The sequence below is a fragment of the Chinchilla lanigera genome, unplaced genomic scaffold (assembly GCF_000276665.1).
Source record: "Chinchilla lanigera isolate Chin_1 unplaced genomic scaffold, ChiLan1.0 scaffold00031, whole genome shotgun sequence".
In the NCBI taxonomy this organism is placed as follows: Eukaryota; Metazoa; Chordata; class Mammalia; order Rodentia; family Chinchillidae; genus Chinchilla; species Chinchilla lanigera.
Window position 1 is genome coordinate 18,784,291 of NW_004955432.1, and position 25,598 is coordinate 18,809,888.

Genomic DNA, 25,598 nt, shown 5'->3' on the forward strand with positions numbered 1-25,598 from the left:
GTTAAATGCGTCCCCAAAAACTTCAATGGTCTCAGAACCAGAATCTGCCCTGAAGCAGCAGAAGTGCTTATCTGAATGAGTCTTCACTGTCAAGAAACCCAGGAAAGATTTAACTATGAGATGGGAAATTTATTCTCCAATGTATGTGTCTGTTTTAACTCTGGATGTCAAGAAATCCTAAGTGTTAAAAGTCACAGCCATTCTCAGTTGTGCTGGGGAAATGTGAGCACAGAGGTTTTCCCCTATTCCGAGTGTATCGGTCAGGGTTTACTAGAGGAACAGATATAATACAAAATAAACAAATGTACAAGAAATTACAAGTTTGGCTTACAACGGTCAGCTACAGAGTTGGATGAGGAAGCGTGCAGAGGGTGTCTGCACGCTGGAGATTGAACAGCCCAGCCCCGGGCCTGGAGCTCACTGCAGTGTCCGTGCAAGTCTGTATCAGGAGGCTGATGGGTCTGCGACGGAATGCTGAAGAATATACGATGAAGGCCGGAGAGCCTACACCAGAAGGCTGAAGAGTCCCAGATGGAAGCCCAATAGTCTGCACCAGAAGCCAGGAGACGACCAACCTGAAGGCGAAGACTGGAGCTCCTCCGAAGAACCAGCAGCCAGTCCTTCCTCAATTCCTTTTTTTATGCAGTCTACCTGCTCTGGGGGGGGGGGTGCTGGGGGTCGTCCTCGACACCCACACCCTCTGCATGCCTTCCTTTTGCACAGGCTTAGGATGAATACAAAGTAAGCACTCTGGCTCCCTTCTGAGTCACATAGTTAACCTTCTAAACTTCTCAACATAATAAACACATCCCAGAAGGGTAAGGACATGTCCTTTTTACCCCAAGATGCACAGTTGCTTAGTCACTTAGCCAAACCTCTAGACTCCCCACGTTGACACAATGTATCAGCCATAACACCGAGCCCCCAGAGGGAATTGTGGGAAGTCTCCATAGGGAAATGGCTGTGGGTGTTCTTCTGGATTACAGGTGAGGTAATAGTTTACAGAACTGAAAAAGCTAGCAGGATGCTTAGAAATCATTTCTACTAGTCAGACTAATGAGATTTAGTGTCACAGAAATTATATTAAGTAACCTTACTTTGCAAGCAGAGAGCACATGTATGTCTACATACAATATATAGATACACACTTATAGTTACAAGTATTTAAATGATGTTCTTTCACATCATTTATGAAAAATTTTTAACAAAAAAAGCTTATTTCAGGCTGGGGATATAGCTCAGCAGCACAAGTGCCTGCCTGGCAAGTGCAAGGTCCTGAGTTCGATTCCTAGTACCAAAAAAAAAAAAAAAAAAAAATTCTGAGAAGTTATTTAAATTAGTGCCTTTTTTTTTTTAACCCATGAGAAAACAGGGACTTGGAAAATTGAAATTAACTTGTCACAGATACACCAAGAGCAAAATGAGCCTCAGACTCTTCAATTTTTTGGTGTAAATCTGTACCAAATTTTCAATAAAATAGCCATCTTTGTGTTCTACCCAGGACTCCATATATTCTCTTGTAGCTTTGTTGAAATATTCCATGAGGGTTTTTCATCTTTCTCCACCTATCCATTCACCATTGAGACTGTGCATCCCCAGAGTCACCTCTCCTGCCTTTCTCTGGCCATCTGTCCCTGTCCCTGGTGGACCTCGGTCTAACCTCCTCTCCAGAGAAGTGGTGGCGAAACTGTGGCATGCGTGCCACAGCGGGCTGTTTGCATCATTGAAAACTCTAAAAGGATCACCATCACTGGCCTAGCGTTTCCCCTTGGAAAATAAATTCCTTCTCTTATAGCAAAATGCCTCTTCTTACGGGCTCGTAAGCCAGATGAAGCAGGGCTCAGGAAGCCCTGTCCAACCCTGAGTGCACTCCCACTGACAATGAAGCTCTCTTCAAGGTGTCTCCCACCAACCATCCTGAGAGGGAGGTCTTCCTACAAGTGTCTACCAATCTCCTCCCTGTGGGAAAATACCACTGGCTGGTGAAGGGAGAAAACAAGAGAAGGGAGTGGAAGCACAGTTGGCTCTTTTGCATCTAAAAGGCTGCCGGCCTGCCTTCCATGGAGGCTGGCAGCAGTGTGAGTCCACAGCCTCTGGCGCAATCAACCTTTCCCGGTTTTCACACAATCAGCCTTCCCCGGATTTCACACAATCAGCCTTCCCCGGATTTCACACAATCAGCCTTCCCCGGTTTTCACAGAAGGCCCATTTGGCCAAGGAAGGATGAAGAAAGAAGTGGGGAAGGGAAAGTTCCAGGGAAATTAATTAAATATCTCTCCATAGAATACTCAGGACAGAGGTGAAAGAAACTCCATATGAAATACAGAAAAGGCCGCTGCTGGAACAGTTAAGGTCTGACCAATGATTGTGCACACCCTTCTCTTTTTTTTTTCTTCACTCATTTTAAAGCTAAAACGGTAATAATTTAATTATTAGGTAATTCTAAGGCTTGACAGGTGGTAACACTTAAGAACATAAATTGTAAACAATTAAGCATTAACTGCCCCTTTCAATAAACCAGTAGAAATTAGTAGTACAATTATCTTAGCTATCTTGTATATATATATAGTTTCCAATTCCTTCTTTCTTTCTTTTCTCCTTTCTCTCATCCCAGTTGTTCCTTCCTATTGAGCACTTTCCCTTTCACAATACCTATTGTAACTTTCAGATTTTATTTACTCTTTCAGGTTTTTACACTAGGGAGACAATACTACGATGTTTTCACATGTGGGTCTGATTTATTTCCCTTCTGTAATACAACAACCGTTGTTAATTTCCTATTATCTTGTTTTGAAATTCTGTATTGTTTTTGTTCTTTTCATTTTAAAATAAAAAATAAGAAAATAAATTTTAAAATCTGCTTGAACTTTGCTAATGTCTACAAAGGTAATATTCACCCTATGTTCGAATAAATTTCTTTAAAACCTTAAATAATTTTAGTTTTTAAATAAAAACAATACTTTTCAATGTAGAAATGGAATATATATCTTTACAACCACAGATAATCATACCATACAAAGATAACTGACTTCAATAATCTTGATGCACAGTTATTTATTGCTTTGTTTTGTTATTGTTTGTTTTGTTTTTTGTGTTGTTTGTTGTTATTTTTCATTTTGCACTGTTTTGGTGATCAGAGATTGAAATGGAGAAAAAGCAAACCTATTCTTGAGGCTGGTTTTGGTGACTACATCAAGCATCAAGTCAAAAAGACAGAAGGACAGGGTCACCAGTCAGCTTTTCCTTACTTCCTGAGGATCCACCAGCTAACATTCTGCTTTATAAAATTGGTAAGGACAAAACCAGACTTTTTGAGAGTTAAAGCTTATATTATCTGGGTTTCCCTTACAAAAAAAAGAACATAAAGTTATGTACGCAAAATAAAATGCAGCAGGGAATCATGGCACACACTTGTAATCCCAGCACTTGGGAGGCTGAGGCAGGCGGATTGTTGCAAGTTAGAGACAGCCTGGGCTACAAAGTGAGTTCAAGGCCAGCCTGAACTGCATAGTGAGACCCTGTCTCACAAAGACAAAAATAAAATAAAATAAAATGCAAAAGTATTAGAGTGGGAAAAATTAAAGCACATATTTTGAAAAGTTAACAAATATCATAAGCATAAAACTCCAAACAAAATGTCCATTTTTTAAACAACTCTTTCAAAGACTTGTCAAGTAACGCTTTTTTCCTGCATTTTTGGTTGCATGCTTTTTGAGGGTGAAAGTTATATTATTATAACATTTTGTGTAAAGGAAATAGGAAGAAGATTATTCAATTTTCTAGCATAGCTGATACAAAATTTTTGTTAGTAATAATAATTTAGAAAATTTATTTTTGGTTTTATGTCTCTGCACTAGTTCTCTAATGTCAAATTTTAAGAGAATTGTTTCCTTTATATACTTTAAGACCTAGACAAATTCCCAGAAAGTATTCTTTGAGTATGTGTATTTCAAGACCAATTATGTTCTCCATCACACATAGAGTTCTAGGGTCTGACGTTGATGAATATATAGACATATGAAAATACTAAAGAATAAAATGAAAAAAAGGCACAAAATAACAAGCAGTTTATTCCACTATGGTAATGTTTCTTTATATCTATATATTTTAAACTTTTCAATGTGCATTTCCATGAAGGCCTATGATGATTTTCAGTCACGAGTAAAAGTCCAGATAACCCATGTAAATACGGATTAGTGAAAAGAGCCATCAACCCACATATTTACATAGACCCAAACCTGCATTTACCTACACTTTGATGAGTCAGTGCCGCAGGAACAATGATCCACCCTCATGTAAATGCACGCTGGTCTGCACACACAAACTACCTCGACAGCAAAATGAACTAGACGATTATAACAAAATTAGATAAATGTCATCTCATTTATGTTGGTACTTAAAAATTAGTAATCATTTTGTTGCACTATAGATTTAGAAAACTATCTAACGGCCCAGTTGCCAAGGACAAAGTTAAAGAAGTTCTCATATTAGTGAGGAAAGAAGGGCAATGAAATGATCAGTTCCAAAGATACTTATATCTTAATGATGGATTATCACGGCAAAAAGGCTGAAGGGGTAAGAAAATGTGTACATCTGAGCACTGTTGCTCTAAAAACTATTATAACGTTTCACTTCAAATAAAATATACAAGCAATGAAAATGAGAATATTTATAAAAAAGACATGCCATAAGCATTCTCATCTTTAAGTGACAATCAATAATGTGCTAGTTAAACCAGATCTACAATTATATTAACGGGGCCAGCCTTATAATGAATATAAAATTATGCATATGAAATCAGATACAACAGGAATATTGGTTAGAATGAGAAATTTCTACGTTATATATTTTGAGAAACTAATGAATATAATATTACAAAATAGATAACTAATATGCTAAGTCAAAAAAGTCACAATTTCATTTTAGCTTTAAACTAAAGGAACAGTAAATTAGCTTTCATCTTGCTTGTTGAACACAGAATATCGACTGATGGTAAATTAAATTAAATTAGAATATCCTAACTTAAGAGTATAAAGAATGATTCTCTTGTTTACAAACAACAGAAAAATAAATTTTGGGTCTACTGCTTTTGTGCCAGTGATAACATTCTTAATACGTGGTGGGATTTTTCCCATAAGCTACCTATTTTCAAAATAAAGTATAACTTGTCTGAGACTAAAGAAATAAAAATCAGATTTTTGAAAAGCTACCGATCACATTATAATTCTAAAAAAGTAATCTTGGGACACAGAGAAACACCTACAGGTGTTTAACAGCACTAGCAGTGACTTCAAGATAGTTCTAAAATTTGGATAGTATGTAGGTATAAATACATATACTTCAATTGGGAAGAAAGTAATTAAAAAGTACTTTTATTGAGAGAAAAATGTCTGGCTTCCTTTTATCATGTAGAAATTGATTTTAATATTGTAAATATTCTGAACTCTGCTATGTAAGAAAGCTGATTAAAAATACTCCAAATACCTAAGGCATTTTATAACTTGTGTTACTTACCCATAAACCCACTTTTTAGAAGGAATAGAAGGATATATAAGTGGCATAGTTTAGCAAATTACTAAAGACTGGTGTTTTAAAAGAGCAGACAGAAAGGACTTCTTGTACCCTATTACTAAATCCCGCAGAAAAGCAAGAGCACATCTGTAAATAAAAACAGACTTTTACCATGAGTTTGTGCGCGTAAGATACTCATCCCCCGCAGTTTCCAGTCAGTTACACACAGATGGCTTCATTTTCTCTTCCCTGGTTCTCATGTGATCATTCTGACTGACCCTCAGACTCATTTCTGAGGAGAAACTTGGTCCTTAGAAGGAAATCCACCCAACCGAACAGTCCCTCTGGGATCCAGGGTCTTAGCTCTGCAGTTCAACTGGAGGAAATCTACTTTTGTCCACCATAAAACAAATGCTAAAGACCAACCTGATACAAAGATGTGTATACTTCATAGGCAGTAAATTGTATATGTTGTGTGCAAGTTTATGCATACAAAGTAGAGAAAATGCTCCTTTAAAAATGGTGTGACTAGATCTTCTCACCCAGCAGTTATAAATTAGCCATTTAGTACAGGAAATCTAGCATCAATGAAATCTATTGAGAATTCAGAAACTTCATTTTAGATACTAATTTGAACATTTTTCCTCACCCAAAAGACTAACATTTCAGGGACTAAAATTAATTGCTCAAAATGCCATCTTCTCCTCATCTCTATTTTCTAGTACAGATATTAATGAGGCGTGAAACAGCAGGAAAATAGATGCAGCACTCCACTGCCGGCCTCTGCGCTGTGCGCTCATCAGCTCCGGGAGGTGTCCGGCATGCTCTGCGATCTAGCTGAAGATGCTGTATTCAAACACGTCGAAGGAAGGGGCGGGATGTAGCTGAACAGTGCAACCTACGCTGTGTTCAGGACCTGGGTTCAATCCCCAGCACCTCAAAGAAAGAAGAATACACAGAAAAAGAGGAAAGATATCAAAATAGACTAAAAAGCAAAGCATAATAACTAAGTCTAAAAACTGTCAGAAGTTCACAAATGATATAAAGGTTCATCTATTCCCACATAAGCATTTAACAACTTATAGTGATATATATAGAATTGTTACCTTTCTAATTAAGGGACTATCAAAAGCATAAAGAAGAAAGGCAGTTGGATACTCTCAATGAACAAATGATTCACAAAAGAGAAAATTTAAGTGGATAATAGATATGTCTAAAAAGTTTCAAATGAATTTATAATAAAAATGCAAATAAAAATTAAATGACTACAAAATGTTACCAAATAAGAATACACACACACACACACACACACACACGCACACACACACGCACACAAGCAGTCTATGTTTCATCAAAATGAAAATTTTAGGTTTAGAAATCTAATCTTTCATAATTAAAAATCAATCAGAATTATTTTCCCTCAGTGCACATTATATTTCCAAAGGGCAAAATCAACAGAATGTTAAGTACACATATTTTGCTACACACACACACACACACACACACACACACACACACACACAATGTACTTGGCATATAACCTTGAAAGAGGAAGAGTTCTACTTTGTTCCCTAGTTTATAGATGTCCTGATCATAGATACCTTTGCTAAATTTTGCATTCAGAGAAAAAATGTTTCCTAGTGTGCTGGTATTTTCATACATAGACACTTTTTGAGACAAAGCTCAATTTATACAATTCCCCTCTGAACTGGCAGAGAAGACTTACTAAGCAATCCTGTATGTGAGTCAAGGAAGGGTTCCGTTACTTTTTCTTGACCTGTAAATAGGTCATGTGAACTTCTGAAAGTTTTATAAATCACCTCTTTGACTTCTTGTGAGTTCTGAAATGCCAGTATCAGCCAAAATCGGGCACAAAGATTTTTATTTTGTCTGAATGTTGTCTTCAGTTGGCATAAGCTAGATTTCATGCCCTACTTTAATAAAGCATTTCAAAAAGGAAGAACAGAAGTTGCTCTTGCGTTATGGTCAGGCCAAAATATCACGGAAAAACTGAATAAACTGAGAAATGATATAGAGTTCTAACTCATTGTTCATTGGTTCCTAGCTGCTATAAACTTTTAATTCTAAGAAAATATCTCTGGAAGGACTGGGAAAATAGTCATGAACATATCTTTCTTAAACAAATCTCTGTGTCTTTGCGTTTTAAACCCAGAGTGCCTCTAGAAATACAAAGAGAGAGCAGAGTGTTACTCTGGAAAATGGTCAACTTACATGTGCAGAAGACATTGAAAAAAACAAACTAGAAAATGACCTCTAAAGGAGAAATAATTATCACTGTTTTAAACATAGCGTATTTATTGAAACTGACTGAAACAAACTGGCTTTCAAATTGGAGTAAGTAATGGCAGCCTTTCATGTTTTTCTTTTTTCAAATTGTTTGTTTTTAGGTGCACCATGAGCTTTGATGGGTAGTTGTATTCCTTATATATTTCAAAGTACGAAATGGCTCAGACATTGAGGGACTGTGACAGCATGTCTGAAAATTATCCCCGTGTGCTGATGGTGGTCTAAGCATTTTTATTTCTGTCATCACTTTCCTGATTTAAATTTAGTTAAGTTCCTTAACATCTCAAGATCACCTTCTCTTATATGTGTATTAGAGGTAATACTTTCATCTAAAATGCTAGCCAGTTTAAAGAATGAACTCTGCATATGCAATATTTTAGAGGAAAATTAATCAGCAATTTCATCCCATTTACTTATTCTCCTATGATACATCTCACAATGGGGGGGTTATATTCATGCTATTGTACTATTACCATATTCATGCTATTAATTCCTGTTCCTGACTACATACATGTTACTCAGGTTTGTTTTTTTTTTTTTTTGAGTGTGGGCTGCAGTCTATTTCAGGTTGGATAATAGCATGCATATATTTTTATCAATAGATCATTCTAAGCAATAAACATCAAGGCATGAAATCTTACTTTTAGTACTCCTTTAAGAGACGTAGTTCATACAAAGGCAATTCAACTACCTCAAGCTTTAAGAAGAGTATGAAAATATTGACAAGATCAAACTACAGATTTTCATATTTTTTTATACATTTGTTTTACCTAGAAGAAAATGTAACCTTGAAAATTCAGGTGGCCTATGTAATAAGCTCTACACGTATTTAGGTGTGTGATCTTGATTAAGTCATATAGCCTTTAGTATTCTGTATCTTCCTCTATAGAATGGGTACACTTGTTATGAAGTCTGATTTCTATCTATCAGCATTAATATTTGTGTGAATCTTAGAAGTTCTGAAGCTTTCATGATTTTAGCAATGTTTCATTTTTAATAATTATTCAATTAATTCTTAATAAATATTTTCTATTAGGTTCTTAGTCCTGAAGCACCTAAGTATAGTCAGACAAGCTAACAATCTAAGGACAGTATTCCACAGTTTAAGTGCTTCATGCATATACTTCACATACATTTTAAGTTAACTTTTCCTATTTTTATATATGGAAGAAAGTGATTATAGCTACTAGTCTGTCATTTTCAGTGCATTCTGTGTGTTTTTTCTAACATTTTGATGAAGGAACCAATTTCAACCTGAGTATATTGTGATATCTTAGTCAACAACATGGCCTCCAGGTAGCCAGACCACCTGTATTCAAATCCTCATTTATATCATATTCAACCTTAAGTCTCTGTATATCACTATCTTTATCAAAGGGGATAACTGAATAGTTTTATGGTAAGAATTAATGATAGTAAATATGTAAGACAATATGAGAAATAATAACTACTTGGTAATATGTTAGCAGGTAAACTGATGATTTATTGTCAAACTCAAATATAACTAGCCAATTTAATTATAATTTTAATGTTATTTTTATTTTCAAAGACTGAACCTATGAATGCACAAGTATGAGAACAGCTTTGACAGCTCAGAGTATAAGTCTGAAGATCACCCAATTTTGATTTTCTATCACCAACCTGGTACTTGGTGTTATTCTGGAAACTTGGGGAGAAAATTCAGGGATTAAGTGAAAGACAAAACTGTCTCCAAGCTCAAAATTCACAAAGACAAACTATCAGAGGACTGAAATAAACTCAAAAAGACAAAACTACATTGAACATTTAAAGACTGAAGATACATTCAGAATGCTTTTCTCTAATGACCAGAGTCTGGTTTCAGAAAGGACAAGTGAACTAAATGTTGAGAATGTGTAACAATGACACCTTTTAAGACCATGTTGACTACTTCTTTCAATTCTTCAGCTGTATAACAGCAACAAAAAATGTAGGTAAAAGTTTGAGTCAGTCCTTTTCAGGAGCCTAAAATGTACACTGAGTATTTTCACAGAATTTAACTAATCCAGCAAATGGATTTGGACCTAAAAATGATTTGGCCTTTAAAGCTGATTCTGTTTGCAAAATATTAGTAGCAAAACCAGGGTAGTAGAGAAATTGACAACAAAAAGTTTTGCAACTGAAAAAAGTGAAGAAAAACTTCAATTTTATTGGGTGATCTAAAAGTACCAAGCTAAGCTACTGGCATGTAGTCTAAATTCAAAACATTTATTTTAAAAAGTATACATACAGGGGGCTGGGGATTTAGCTCAGCGGCACAGCGCCTGCCTGGCAATTGCAACGTCGTGAGTTCAATTCCCGGTACAGGAAAACAAACAAACAAACAAAACCAAAAAAGTATACATACAAATATGTATGCAGTTATAACCAATAAAAACCAACCAACTCTCTGTGAATAGAAAATGTCATCATAATATCAGTATTTAAAGCTCACCTTAGTTTTCCAACTAATTAATGACCGTTATCTTAGAATCAGAAGACTCGTAATGTATCGTTCAGAAACAAACAAAATCAAAGACCTCTGCTGAAGATGTGCCAGTCCTCGAGAACCGCACAAGCATTTCGAAGAATATATATTGATTCAAAGGAGATGACTCACTGCAATGAATCTGATCAATTACAAAAATTCAGGGCTTCCTCTTAGAAAGTATTTCCTTTCAAAAAGAAATCTATTCATTTGGTAAAATTTTCAAATATTGTTTAATTCAAAAATCATTACCTTTCATTTGGCATTTCCCAAATCTCTAACAAACGTATGAATTAGTCATTGTAAGACTGTCTCATTCACCCTGAACTTTTTCCTCTATCCGAGAAAGAGCTCTTCCAAAACAACTCTTATTTCCAAAATGGGTTTCAACAAGGCATACGCAAATCAGTGCATGTATGCCAGGAAAATCACAAATGCAAATACAAAGTAACTAAATTATAGCTTAATGCCAATTATACTTTTAGAATGGTTCTTACAAAAAGTCAAACTGTCTTTTTAATTAAATGACATATTTAAAGAGGCAAGCGAAAGCTGGAATGCAGGATTTTATAATGAAGTAAGTAATAGAGAAATTCAAATCTCCCACAGAATCGTCTAGCTTACAGTCCATACAGCCAGTTGCCCCTATATAAATGTGGGAAACACGTGTCTGCTTGAAGCTAACTCAGCCAGAGCATAGTGAAAGCATTTGGACATCCGTGTTGTGAAATTCTGGCTTTTAAATTATATATTTATGTACGAAACAAAATTCTAAAAGCTTCTTAAAAATTATATCCCAAGCATATATGCATTCAGAGGTAGGCATTATAAAAATGTTATTTTAACAATGAAATGTTTTCTGTAAAATATGATTAGAATGAAATTTTGTCTCTCTGTGTGTGTGTGGTGTGTGCTAACAAGTTCCCATATATTACTTCACCTTATTTTACTCTAGTTTACCAGGGAAAATTGAGAGAAAAGAAAATAAAAAAAGAAATGGAGAATGACATAATATACTTATTACCGTTTATCCAAATCTTTGTTATTTGAAGATATTTGCAGTATAAAGGATTGCCACCGCTGCATCTAAAAAAGAAGTATTTGTGGAGTAATAATACATATTTTTCATATAGTTTCTAATGATATACTCAAAAAGTAATGGACATGTCACAATCAGATATTATCCCAATGGTCAGTACATGTCCCAAGATGTTAGTCTGTCGTTACATAACAATTTCGCGTACTCGTGTTATCTACCTGTTTTTGTAGATGTCAAATCACTGCCCCACTTTGTTTAAATATGTTTAACTCAGCAAGCTTGTTTAGAGCAACACATTCCTGATAAAATTCTAATAAAAACAGGATTCTTCAAAAATGAAAGACTGCAGGTTAAATATTTTAACTCAGGATTAGAGCTCTGGGTAGTATTTGAAAACTGTAGCGGCAAGCTTTCTGTTGTTGGGACAAAACCCCTGACAGGTACAGTTGAAAGGATAAAGGGTTTGTTTAGCCTCATAGTTTCAGGGGCTGAGTTCACAGCCAGCTGGCTCTGAAGGAGAAACACAGAGGAAGCATTCAGCAGAGGATTCCTTCGAACCTCCTGGCAGCCATAAAGCCGGAGAAGAAAAGCCAGAGATGAGATACACCCCAAGGTCACACCTTCATAACCCATGTGGACACACCAGAACTGTGCTTTAGTAATCTCTTGGGTGTCTCACAAACTAATCTATTTGGTAATCAAGACGAACAATCACCTGTTTTCTGTTTGACACCCAAGACAATCTCCCTAATTTACAACCTCCAAATATAAACTATAGCAAGGTATGGATTCCACTTAGCATATGTATAACTATTTCATATACACCTGAAAACTCACTAATTATTTACCCAAAGTCCAGACAATCCCAGCATTACTCAAAATTCCAAGTCCAAAATCTCTTGTGAGACTCAAGGCAACTCAGTCCCAGTTAAAAAAAAATCAAAAACAAAACATAAATAAATAAAACAATAATCAGCTACATAATACCAAGATGCCACATGCATGGGGGAGTAAGCTTCCCCATTCTAAAAGGGAGGAATTAAACTAAAACAAGGTGGAAACTCAGCAACCATTAAATCCCGCAGGACAAACATCAAATCCCATCACCCTGTGTCCACATCTGGGACATGGGTAGCATGATACGAGCTCCAAAGGGCAACCCTACCCCCGTGGCCTTGCTGGATGAAGCCTATGTAGTTTTTCTCCTGGGCAGCTTCTGCTTATTGCCCATGGCTTTATTTGGCAATCAGTTGACAATGAAGAGTATTCATCAAAAAACATAGTTACCAGAGCTTTGTAAATGCCAGCATTCATAGATAGATAGATAGATAGATAGATAGATAGATAGATAGATAGATCGATCTCAGTCTTAGCGAAGTAACTTAGGGCATAAGCTATCACCTGTCCAAGGCCCAGTTATCCTTCCTTCACCCAGTGGTCCAGAGTTTGGAGTTGAATAAAGTTTCTTTGCCTCACTTACGAGTGTGAAGGCCTTGGAGAGGCCAGGGAAACAAGGTAAATATCACTTTAGGAAAAAGTTACAATTGATAGACAAGAGAGACCAAGACCCAGAAAATCAGACATGAGATGAACACCAGGGTCACTGTCTGGGTTATCAAACTGAATTTTAGAAGAGACAGAAATGGGATCAATCTTGCTACCTTTTGAGCAGGTATGGTGTGTAGCAGACGGGTGAGGTAAATAATGAAGCTGTCAGGGAAAGTTTATTACTGCGTAAAGACAGTGCTGACGTTTGTTTTCATCAGCTAGTAGACGACCTTTCACACAAGCCCTTGGGAAGCCCTTAAGCCATGACCGTTGTGTGTAGTGGTCAAGGCAGTTATTTGGTTTTTCTCTTTGTAATACTCTTACCATCTATTACCTTAGCCTCTTGTTAAAAATACTGCTTTGTAGAAACACTATTTTCTTGCTGTAGTAAGAATCTTAGGAGGACAGACATTTAATAAATGTTAATATTAGCTCACCCTTGTTGAATGCTTAGCTAAGCTCATTTAGCACTACATTGTTTTGTTACATATTAATAGTTATTTTACAATTTGAGCAACTGATTTGAAGACAATAATATACAATAGAACAACCATTGGTGAATTCCTACCATCTTGTCTAGTGAAGCTCTGGATCATCTCTAATTATTTTAATAATTTTTTTTATCCTCTTTAATGGTTTGATCCATCTACCATTCTTACATCTGGTAGTCTGAGTAACTTCACTGAAGATACCAATATGTAATATAACAACTACTGTTAATTCCTCTCATTTTGTTTTGAAACCCTGTATCATTTTTAATGTTCTTGCTTTGTTTTGATTATGTCTGTGATGTTGGCATTTTGCTATTGTTCTTTTTCTTTACTACTCTCCTAAAAAAGTTATTTTACATTTTATATCTCATGTAAATAAATTTCAGCACGGCTATGCAGACACCTCTGCAATAAAGAAAGAAGCTCATTTTAACCTGGTAATTATACCCTCTGCTGGTGGTTAAATTCTTCCTTATGAAACCTTGTGAAATGATTCTCTTCAACAAGAGTTTATGATGATGTAAGAATATAGAGCAATTATGCACTACTTTAGAAACTCATGTTTGCTAATCCTAAGGTCAATGTCCTCTCAAGAAAAACATGATACATTTAGTGGAATGAAAGACTCTTATCTTTAGAAAGTTGCATTCCAGAAACTGGTGCTCAAGTCTGGAGAGGAAATCACCTTTGAGGAATACTGAGGAATAAGAAGAGGAAATTTTTTAGAATGTCTCCAAAGTATTATAAGGTAAAATATGTGCTGGGAGAAAAGGTAGATCTGAGATTAGATATTTGCAATAATAATAACAGGAAATTAGCATCTTTCTTGAAGATGTGGCATTTGACCTTCAGAAAACACAAAAGACAAAACAAAATAGCAGTAATCTAAATGAAATAAGCTTGTAACAAGATATTTTGCAAAGGGGATAAAGATGAAAATGGAACAGGGCATATATGGCAGTTTTTCTAATGATGTAATTGGAAGACTTAATCATCATTCAAATGCTTGGATTTGCATTGCCACAGTTTCCTGGGAAGAGCACCTGATTTCAAAGGGAGCCTGTCTAGTTTTCTTCTTTGTTGGAAAAATGAGTATAATGCTCTACCTAGGATCCAGAAGTTGACAGAAGACCGGATTTCTCCGTGCTGCATGGTCCTGTGTGTGAGATCATCAGGAGCAGGTATTTAAGACCATCTCCAAGGAAACACTGAGGTTCATCACAGGAAACATGAACTTGCCCTCCTTAGATGTTTTTCATATGATCATCGTGTCGGTAGAATTCTTTGCAGGGATTACAGTCAATGCATTTCTTTTAATTGTGAACTGTAAGGATTTCATCAAAGTCAGAAAGCTCGTACCACTGCAAATCCTTCTAATTTGTGTAGCGTTATCGAGACTGGGCCTGCAGGTTGTGCTAATGACACATAGCTTGGTCTCTGTATTCTTTCCGGATGATTATGACGAATTTATTTATAGTGTAAAAATGATGCTCATTTGGATGCTCTTCAGCTCCCTCACTTCCTGGTTCACCGCTTGCCTTTCTGTATTTTACTGCCTCAAGATTTCGGTCTTCACTCAGTCCTGTTTTCTCTGGTTGAAATTTAGAACTGCGAAGCTCATACCCTGGCTACTTCTGGGAAGCGTGCTGGCCTCTCTGAGCACCGCGGCCGTGTGTATTGGACTAGGAGTCCCTACTATGGTCTTTGACAACGCCACGGAGAAGAATACAATGGCTGACGTACAGGCCACTCACGGATTTCTTCTTCTTAACTTGACGCTAACACTTCCTCTCGCTGCGTTTGCCCTCTGCACCTCTCTGCTGGTCGTCTCCCTTTACAAGCACACTCACTGGATGCAAAACGGTCCTCACGGTACTTCGAACGTCAAGAAAGAAGCGCATCTAAATGCACTAAAAACAGTTGTATCATTCTTTTGCTTCTTTATCTCTTACTTTGCTGCCTTCATGGTGAATATGACGTTTAGCATTCCTTTCAGAAGCCACCAGTTTTTTGCAGTGAAGGAAATAATGGCAGCGTTTCCTTCTGGCCACTCAGTGGTGATAATCTTGAGTAACTCGAAGTTCCAACAATCATTCAGGAGAATTCTTTGCCTCAAAAAGAAGCAATGAAGCTAAGAGGGACTGGGAAACACGTTTTTCCTTGGATTTATTTGTGTTTCCTGTGTTTACTTTTCCTCCCTTTGTGGCAATTTCTTACCCACATTTCACCACAAGACACCAACTGGGTCATTAATTCTGCGGCTGCATGGACAAGATACTTCTCTCTCCGAGGCTTGTGTACTCAGAAATATTGTGATGATAATACATTTTGCTAACTAGTGTCTGCACTGAAGTACCGGTTAGTTTAAGAAATAAGAAAAAAAAGTCCTAAGACTTCCTGTAGCTAATCAATGTTTTAGATAATGTATCTGTCTCCCCAGGGCATTGGGAATGTTCTGGCTGAGATAGGGAAAAAGCATCTTGATTGAGTTTAAGACTTGCAATCAACAGAATACTTTGGTAGTTTGGGGGTACTTAGGTATGTTTCAAGAGATACATTAGTTCAACACAAATCATATGCTGAAATTGTCTACCGTAGCAAAGTACCCAGTGATACTGGTTAAGATCGCATATTGCTTTTAACCTCAAGTGCGTAGATGATAAAACATACCTTGAACTTCCTTGGCTGTGTGCCCATTTCCCAAAGGAAAGAAATTGTTTTCAGCCTCTTGAAGTAAAAAGCTCAGTCCCAGAGAAAATGTAGGGAAAGTAAAGCATCAGCAGTAAACACGGGACAATGGGATACTTTTTCCAGCTGGGACCCTTGTCTGGGGCATGGCCGCAGCAAATCACTCCAAGATCTAAAGTAAAAGTTTTGGAATTTGTTGCTAGATTTGAATTGATGCTGCTGTTTAAGAATGTTGATGTTTAATGATGTTGTTTAAGAATGTTGAATAACCTTGATTGGGGAAAAAATATCTATTGCAGTACCATTTATCTCTTAGGGTATCCATTTTAACCTATAAAATCATCTTGCCTAAATAAATGTTGCCATTTTAACCTTAACAAATTGTAATCAAAGTAGATTAAAAGTGGTGGCAAGGAGGAGAAACTAGATGAGTCTGTTGGTGTGCAACGTTTTGCTACCAGATAAAAGGAAATTCAAAATCTGTACTAGCAATTCTTTGATTCTTTTCTGAAGCAGAGGTTCTCAAATTTGAACGGACATGGAAGTATCACCCAGGGGGCTTGTGGAAACACAGACTTCCAGGCTCCATTTCAAGGGTTGCTAAGTCACTAGGTTGTGGGTGGGGCCTGAGAATTGCTAACAAGTCTCCACATGATGTTCACGCTTGTGGGCTGGGGGCACACTTTGAGAATCACCACCTTAAAGACTCTCTGGTTGAGGACCTGGCTTCTGAAGCACGTTGGGTGGATTTGCACATGGCCAGCTGCTAATTAGCTCTATAAACCTGAACATGTTATTAGACTCTGCCTCACTCTTCTCATCTGTAAAATGAGATGATAAAACTATCTACTCCCAGAGGTGGCTGTCAGTCTGCAGGTGTTAGCAGGTGTAAAACATTTGGACACTTTCTGGTACAAAGCAACGGTCAATTAGGCTCAAATTAGTGTACTGGGAAAATATTCAGTTGCCATTAAAGGAAAGGCATGCATCTCTCTGCTGCTTTGAAATTAGAGAAATAACATTAAAATTTCATATTAGGACTCTAAAAGATAAAGTATACATTGCTTTAAAATAATAGACAAAGTATTTTGATAAGGCAGGACAGGGAATAAACGGGCATTTCAGAATGCCATCAAAGGCACCAGGCAGAAGAAAGTGATAGTCCTGCTCTGAAGCAGCATTTACACTCAGTCAGAGCAGTCTACTTCGATCAGTGCAACTTGAACATAGACGCCTGAGGAAAAGTCTCTGACTGCAGTACAGTTCAGAGGCCCCTTGTTACTGAGCTTTGAACATTAGGCACCATTTGCTAGCATCACAGATTACTAGGTATTTCTTTTTCGTGCACAACTTGTTTTGCAGATAAATACAGCAAACCTGTTTCGTAGACAAAGATTTCCATTTCTGAGTCTTTAGAAAGTCCCTCTTCCTTATGGCAATCGCTGATCATTGGTTTAAAAATCTCTTCTAGGATTTATTGGGGTTCTGTGGTGTAACAAACACCACTGTCCTAAAATGACCCTGAGAACTTGCGCTGGCTGCCTCCACACTGAGATAACCAGAACCGGAGGTTTCTCTCCCTTCTTTAAGGGAGAAGTTGCCGCCAACAGCGTCCCACTTGCTTTTTTTCTCTTGAAAAAGAGGAAAAGCACTTTGCCCGTGTTCCGTTGTCACGGGGTGTTGACCAGACAGTGTTGTCAAACTTCCTGTGAATGGCTGTCATGGAAAGTTGGGAAGATTGGTTCCAGACACCTTCTTCGTTGGTGCTCTGCGCCCACTTCCTCCTGCTGTAAAGTGCTCTCTGACTTGCTTGGTGACAAGGAATCCCACCACTCGCCGTGTTCACCGCGTGTCCAGCACCATGCCCTGGTCCAGGCCCCCACCCAGGAAATATTAGGAGGGTCTGAAGACCTGGCCCTCTCCTTTCCTTTTTGTTTATGACTTTGTCATTATCCCAATACCGACGCTGTGTGACGCGTCCCGCGAGGGCTGTAAAGCGGCTGCCACGCTGTTTGAGGGAAGTCTAACGTCCGGAAACATCCACTGTTCGGGACCTAGCGTCCAACAACCCAGCTTACACCACACTGTCATCGTAACAGATCTGAAAAGGTGCAATCTCGTTTTCCAGAGCAGTTCTCTTATTGCTCTGCTATGTAATATATATAATTTTATGGGTCTGAATTTATATAAATAATTATGTTACTTTATTATGGCCTCCCTCTTAAGCATAAATTCTTTCTTAACATATTTGTTATTTCCCACTTGGAAATTGCTCCCATGATAACGAAGGCAATAAAAACAGAAATTAGAGTGTTTATCTATGGGATAGCATTAGTACTATTATTTATTACTTCTTCCCGGTAAAGAACCCGTGTCACTATTTTCTTGTTCTGAGTAGAATTTAAGATCTATTTTATTTCTTTCTTAACTTACAGAGCACGTCAAAGTGTAGCTAACTTTATTTTATTTTACGTTTTGCTTCCTTTTTATTTTAAAGATAAAAGAACAAAAACATATTAACAAGCAAACGAACATAAACCAAACAACACCAAAACAATAGAAGCAATAGAGAATGTCAAACAAGGTGACAAGAAATTAACAATGGTTGTTGTATTACATGCTGTTATCTTTAAATTGGTTACTCAGTTAAACAAATATAGACATGTAAGATTGATCAAACAATTAAACATCAACTGTTCCTTCGCATAAAGCAATAGAAATTAGTAGTACAATTATCTTAGCTAATTGTACTGTAGCTAGCTTTATATGATAAAAATTATTATGATTTATTTTAATTCATTTGTATAAATATGTGTAACATTCAAAAGTGTGCTCATTCATTAATGTATATATATATATTGTGTGTGTATATATATCTATAGATCTATCTATCTATATATGTGTGTGTAAATCAGTGTGTGGAAGTTTTCATTTGCCACAATTTTTTAGCATTTTCTTTTTGTGCAAGCTGAGAAACAGATCCCTAGACATCGCAGTTCTATGTGCGGTAAAACTTTAGTATATGATCGTAATTATCAGGTTAAGGGAAAAGTCTTTGGTGGTTTTACACGTGAATTCAGCCACTTAGTGACACAGTGACACTTCCATGTCAGGAAATTCCGAGAACGCATACAAGAGCGCGTTAATGAGAACTCCGAGGAGCGACTTTGTTGTTCTTTCATCCCGGTGCCCTTCCTTCCCTTTTTCTCTTTCCTTGGTGCTGTCATCGAGGGTAATTGTTGCTCTTTGTTACTCTAAGAAATTTGCAAACATTCTCAAACTTCAGGGGTGTTCGTCTTACTAACTACCTCATGATACCTTCTTACAAGTTTTACCTATTTTACCCTATTATTCGTAATATTTTTGAAATCAGGGGTCATGTTCAAATGTATTTTAGCCCCTACAACTAATAATACTGAACTAATCATAAACAGGCCCTTGAATACAAGTTTTTTATTAAGAGCCGTATCCATCTCCATGAAAATAAATGTATAAAATAGGATTGCATAACGATAGGTTAATTCTATTCCCAAAACTTAGTCAATTCAACTCTCCTGTTGTTTTCATGAGGAAAAATCCGTAAAATTGAACATCAGAGAAAACAGTATAGGACAATTTTTTGCTTTTCAGTTTATAAAACTGCGACAATATTTTAAGTAATGCACTGCTGCCACCTAGTGGCCAAATTGCTCTTTAACTGAAACAACAGTTGACATAATCAAGACATACCGTTAGGAAAGTTGGCAAGGAAAATTTATATCCCATTATAAAGATAAGAAGAGAAGAAAAATCCATGCTCAAGTAATAAAAAATTTAGTAATATATGTGAGTAAATAATTAACCTCCTCAAAAGGAAAGTTAGTAAAGAAAAAATCAAAATCATTTATGGTATAATAGGAAACATGATACGGATATAGTGAGTTTATATTTATTTTCAAGATCTTGTGCTGTGCTTATGTTTTAAAAATAAAACATTGTTATTTTAAGGGGAAACATTCTGAAATAATTACTGATACAATGATGTGATGTTTCAAAACAATAAGAGAAATGAAGGGAAATTTGAGATATATTAAAGAAGTTTTTGAAACAAGATTGGCCATATGTTGGTAATTTTTAGGCAGGATGATTGTTACATGCTCACAGGGAAGCATGACACAATTTTGACTTTATGTTCAAAAATTTTATGTGTTTGAAATTTTTTACAACATAAAGTTTCTTTTTAGTATTGCCAAGAGTTATGTAACTAATTATGTAGGAATTGATAAAGAAGATATCTCTGTAGGTTGTTGACTGAAGTTAGTAGATTGAGCCATAAGGCAGATAAAAGAACTTATAATCTTTATTTATTTTATAAGATGACTTTTGGAGAAATTAATTCACCTTCTTAAACCCTTATAAATGAAAGAGTTTAAAGTGCTTCTCAGAAACAGATAGATAGATGATAGACAGATATGGAAAGATAGGTAAGAGATAGATAGTAGATAGATAGATAGATACATAGATACATAGGTAGATAGATACATACATACATAGATGCATAGATAGATCAAACTTACATCACCTTGTACAGAAGCTTGTTTAAACAAACAAAAAGTGAATTGTCCAGGTTGAATATTTAGGAAAATGATACTGGAGTGTAATTATCTGTATCCTTTCTCTCTCCCTCTGTCCCTCACTCTTGATTTTTTAACCTCTAAACTAAAACCATGGATTTATTGCCTGTTTGCTACGTTTTAGGCAATAATTAGAGATCAGAGTTTCACTTTCTTTTCAACTATGAGTTAAGATCTTCAGAAAATAAATTCCATTTCTTGTCAAACCACATAAAGAAAACTTTACTATAATTTGGATACTTTCTCAGAGCAAAGGATAAATGTTTCTCTTATAAACTATCTTTTTACCTTTGCAGAAAATATTTGTTGGGATATGTTTTCTAGAAATTTACAAAAACCTGTGTTTCAAGTGGTGAGTGAAGTTACCAATTTTCTCCTGCCTTTCTTTTTATTTTGAATTCTTTCAGTTTTTTAATTAACTAGTTCTTTGGAGTCTGTGCATTGTATTGTACATGTTATATGGGATAAATTCATTTATGAGAGAAGAAACTTATTTATATTAATATAGCAAATGAGAAATCATAATATATGAAGAAAGAGGAAACTCCACTGAAAGAAAGTGTTGAATATCTTTCCATACAAATTTAAAAATGTACATAAAATTGCAGTCTATGGAGTTCACTAGGCTCTTAGTTCTGTTTTACAATGATCATTGCTTATATTGGCAACATTTAGGTATTAGGAATATCTATTTGTGTGTCTATCTTTCAAAACATTTAATGTCAGATAATTTAATTCAGAGATGTAAGCAAATGAAGCCTAAATTTGTACACATTTACTAACCAAAACTACGCATGCATTTTTAGTTAGTAATTTATAAAATCAGTTAAAAATATTTTGCCATTTTCCTGTAGAAAGTAATTAAGGAAAAAAAAATGAAATTTGTTTACTGTTGCTCCTATTATAGTGAAGTTTTTCATTACTTATAAAAATATGATTAGATGTCTGGGCTCTATAGACAAAATTTCAAAATCGGAAACATCTGTACATTTCAAAATTTGGTAAAACACAGTTATTCCTATTATGGTATAACCATATATTTTAAAATTTATAAAATTTGCACTTTTCTAAGGTTGAATAACAGTCACTTTGCACAGCTCAACCCAAAATACGCAGAATCACACAAAGGGTTATAGAAATCCTTACCTCAATGATTTCATACTCTCATTAGTGACACTTTTTGATAATTACAAGATATAAGGCAAAATGTAGCTTCAAGTTTCATTAATGTGTTCGGAAATATAAAAGATAAATACTGATGGGAATATCTTGAAATACTTTGATTTAGAGGTGGCATTGGAACTGGTCTCTGAGGTATAAATATAGCTTCATAAATGAGGAAATGTGGCTGTTGAATGTAGATTAAGCCATTCTTTTATTTTCAGTGAAACCTCTTGTACAGAATACACCTTCTCTAAAATCAACATTGACTTATGAAATATCATTATTTTTCCTTAATTTCTCAACTATGCATCTAATAGCATTGTATTTCTCTATTCTTTCCATTTTTTTCCTTGTAAAGTGAAAATTATGATGTAACAATACCATCACAGGCTTTTAACCAGCTGATTTACCTCAATGCAGGCAAAGTCACATGCTCATCTGTAACTCACATCCTATAGAAGCTTAATTTTAAATACGTATTATTCGGAAGAACACTCTTCTTTATGGCTGAATGATTCTATACTGTTGGTGTACACCATATTTTCTCTTCCCATTCATGTGTTTATGGGCTCTTGGGCATATTCCAGACCCTAATGTTGGGATTAGTGCCTCAATAAACATGGGACCATAAATATCTTTTTCATATGGTATCTTCATTTACTCTGGCTATATTCTCAGAAGTGCAATAGCTGGATATACTTTAGCTTTCTTTTTTCGTTTTCCTCTTATGGGTTGGAACCTCCACACTGTTTGTCATAGTGAACCTACTAATTCGCTTTCTCATCAAAGGTACACACTAGCTCAGTTCGGCTGGGTGTTACTAGCTGTCAATCCACCACAGAGATAATGCACTTGTGAAGCATTTCGTAACACTCTGAGGTCAGAGTCACCCTTGCGTTGAACCAGCACCATCATGAGTGGAGGCCGTAATTATTCTTCTCCCTGAGTCCCCTTGCCAAACAGTGTCTGGAAGAGGGGAAGTCTTTCAAACAGATGAATAGCGGAACAGTAGCTACTAGTGATGTGTTTATATACATGGATGTTTCCCAAGATTCTAGAAATTTCCTAGCATTAATAGTTTGAGAATAAAAAAGCTGTAATTTCCAACCCTTGAAGGTCTTCTGTTTTATTTGCTAATGCACCTCTTTACTCATCAGAGGTCGATTGTGGATATACACATGATTTAATCTGCGAAGAGTAGACATGCCACATGGCAAAGGTAAGACTTCACCACCCGAGTGACCTCTTATGCTGTCAAAGTGCAGACTCCTGGTCTCAGGGCTGCTACTAGGTAGTGACCCAGGGCAGCTCAGTGGGTGGGTAACAGAGTAGAAGGCTCTTGGAGAGAAAGTAGGTAAACACATTGTCTCTGCTCTTGTTCACTCTCGCCCTTCAGGTTTTTCTGTAAGAACAAAAACCCTTTTGCCAGTAGTAGTGAAACACTCTGAACAATTTGAGTTTAGTGCAAGATCAGCCATGACATTTGTGGAGCCCAGTGCAAAGCAAAACTGCAGGCGCCTAGGTTATACGTTATTGAAGATTTCAAGAGGCTGGAGAACATTATCCAAGCACAGGAAGCTGGAGCTGAGCTTCCGTGCCCTGAAACTGCCCTGGCTGAGACTAAAACACCGCCGCAGACTAGAAAGTCTGACGTTTTCTACACTGTTCAGCTCTGTTCCCAATCCGTGAGGTTTAGGGGAAAAGACACCCTGCCAGCAAATTCTCCTTCCACAAGCTGGACTGTGCTCCCTGCAACCCACACTGCCTTGCATGATTTGTTTCTTGGTTTGTTCTTAAGACTCTCACATCCTTGCATTATGTTTTCTTGGGATTTAATTCTTTGGTCTTCCTGTTCCCATTCAGACTTTCTACCTTTAACTCAGTTAGTCTGTCTTTAAAAAAAAAAAAAAAAAAAAAATCTGTCTTCCTCTGGTCATTTCAGTGTCTTTGGATCCTTTTCAATTTGCATTTGTTCCTGAGCAAAGAAAGTGCTTTAAGTGGAGGGTGAGGATCTGTGACCAACTGACATGCAGGAAGGGCCCGGCTCCCTTAATCTTGGGGAGCCCGGGTTATCCGTCAATGGCTCCCCAACCCTCCAACTACTGCTCTCGTCCAAACTACACCCACACTCCCTTTCATTGGTCACCCACTCACACAATATTATCCCCATTTCCTCCTTGTAAGCTTTCTCTACATCGGCTCAGTACCAGCTTCCTACGTAGAGTTTCAATGCAGTTCTTTGCCAGTCTGATTAGGAATCACATTCACGTGTTTGACTTCACTGTGGCTTTTGACTTCCTGGCTCCCCCCTGCTGCCCTCCTTGCCTTAGTCGGGTCTTCAGTCCACAGTTTCTGCTGCAAGTTCTGTGCCTTCCAGATGATCGCCTGGGAGGATGTAGTCAAACTAAATAAAGCGTTGAGAAGTCCATATCGACAAGTAGACATAGAATTGTTGTCTGCTCATTGCAAAACTCAACCTCAAGATCTTCTGAAAAAATCACATCCTGTTTCCCAGACTTAAGAGAAAAAAATAGTCCTTCCTTGGTGTGAATGGCTTCTACAGACTGACATGGGTGTGAGGTTATTACGTTTAGCATATGCAGGTTATAACTACGGCTGATGTCACCTACTTGCGCCTAGATCTTGAGACCCTGTATCATTTTTGTTGTTTTTACTTTGTTTTGTTTTTGTCCGTGTTGTTGTTATTTTGTTATGTGAATGAGCACACACACATAGAAAAATTCCCAGTGATGAAAGTAGATATCTCCACAGCTCCCAGTAACCACTGCTTGTATACATAGGAATAATAATATTGTAGAGTCTTTGGAGCTAAAATTTATAAAGATTTTTATTGAGGTACCTTTAACAGTTTATTCCCTTAAAAGTAAGCTTTAAAATTGACTGTTGACATGTAGCTTATGGCTAAAAGTTAATGTATTCTAAATTTTTTTTTGCGGTGGGGGGGGGGGGTTCCAGTACCGGGAACTGAACTCACGATAACCTTGCACTTGCCAGGCAGGGGCTGTGCCACTGAGCTAAATCCCCAGCCCCTTGTACTCTGAATTCTAAACTGCACTTAAAGTAAACAAGAAAGAGCTTTTCCACTAGGTGGTAGGGTTTCACCATGGTCATAGAATGTTGGGAGGCAGGGATGTGATTTAATTCAAAAGACATAAATTAAAATAGAAAGTGACACCAATAAAACACTATCAGGCAAACGCATCTTTTTTTTTTTGGTACCAGCACAAGAAATTGCTCCTAATGCTACTCTTGAAGCAAACCCAAAATAAAACACCTCAAGGAGTTTTAATTTTCAGAAAAACAAGTAGACATTAAAAACATGGTCAGAGAAAGTTAGTTTGCACTTTGTACTCTTTTATACTTGTTGGGCTTTGTTATTTATATGCTTTGCATATAAAAACATCACTGAAAGTTTTCTTTTCTTGAGGGGAAGCCCTACTGGAGTTGAACTATATCCCCACCCTTTTGTTTGAATTTTTTAAGGCAGGATTCACACCCAGCCTTTTCACTTTTTGAAGAGTCATCACAAACCTCTGCGAAACGTCAGAACTCACTGGCGGTGCAGGGGCTTCAGGCTGGAGTGTCACTCTTGGCGTTTGTTAGAATCTCTCACTTAATTAACAACTACCTTTCATATTTCTATTTTGTGAAATAAAACGCAAGGAACAGGAGCTAGAGAAATCTGTTCTTCACTGTCACCAGAGTTCTCATTGTTTTTCTAGCTTCCATCT

General features: G+C 36.7%; 1 protein-coding gene across 1 annotated transcript; it reads left to right on the plus strand.

The window, feature by feature from the left end:
- The first annotated feature begins 14,610 nt into the window (after positions 1–14,610).
- On the plus strand, positions 14,611–15,510 carry LOC102003683 (taste receptor type 2 member 7-like). The gene has a single exon (XM_005388153.1). It carries the CDS (start codon positions 14,611–14,613, stop codon positions 15,508–15,510), a length of 900 nt encoding a protein of 299 aa, XP_005388210.1.
- The last annotated feature ends 10,088 nt before the right edge of the window (positions 15,511–25,598 follow it).

Excerpts from the sequence above, each read along its gene's own strand:
- LOC102003683 (XM_005388153.1), top strand. The coding sequence starts at position 14,611 with ATGAACTTGCCCTCCTTAGATGTTTTTCATATGATCATCGTGTCGGTA.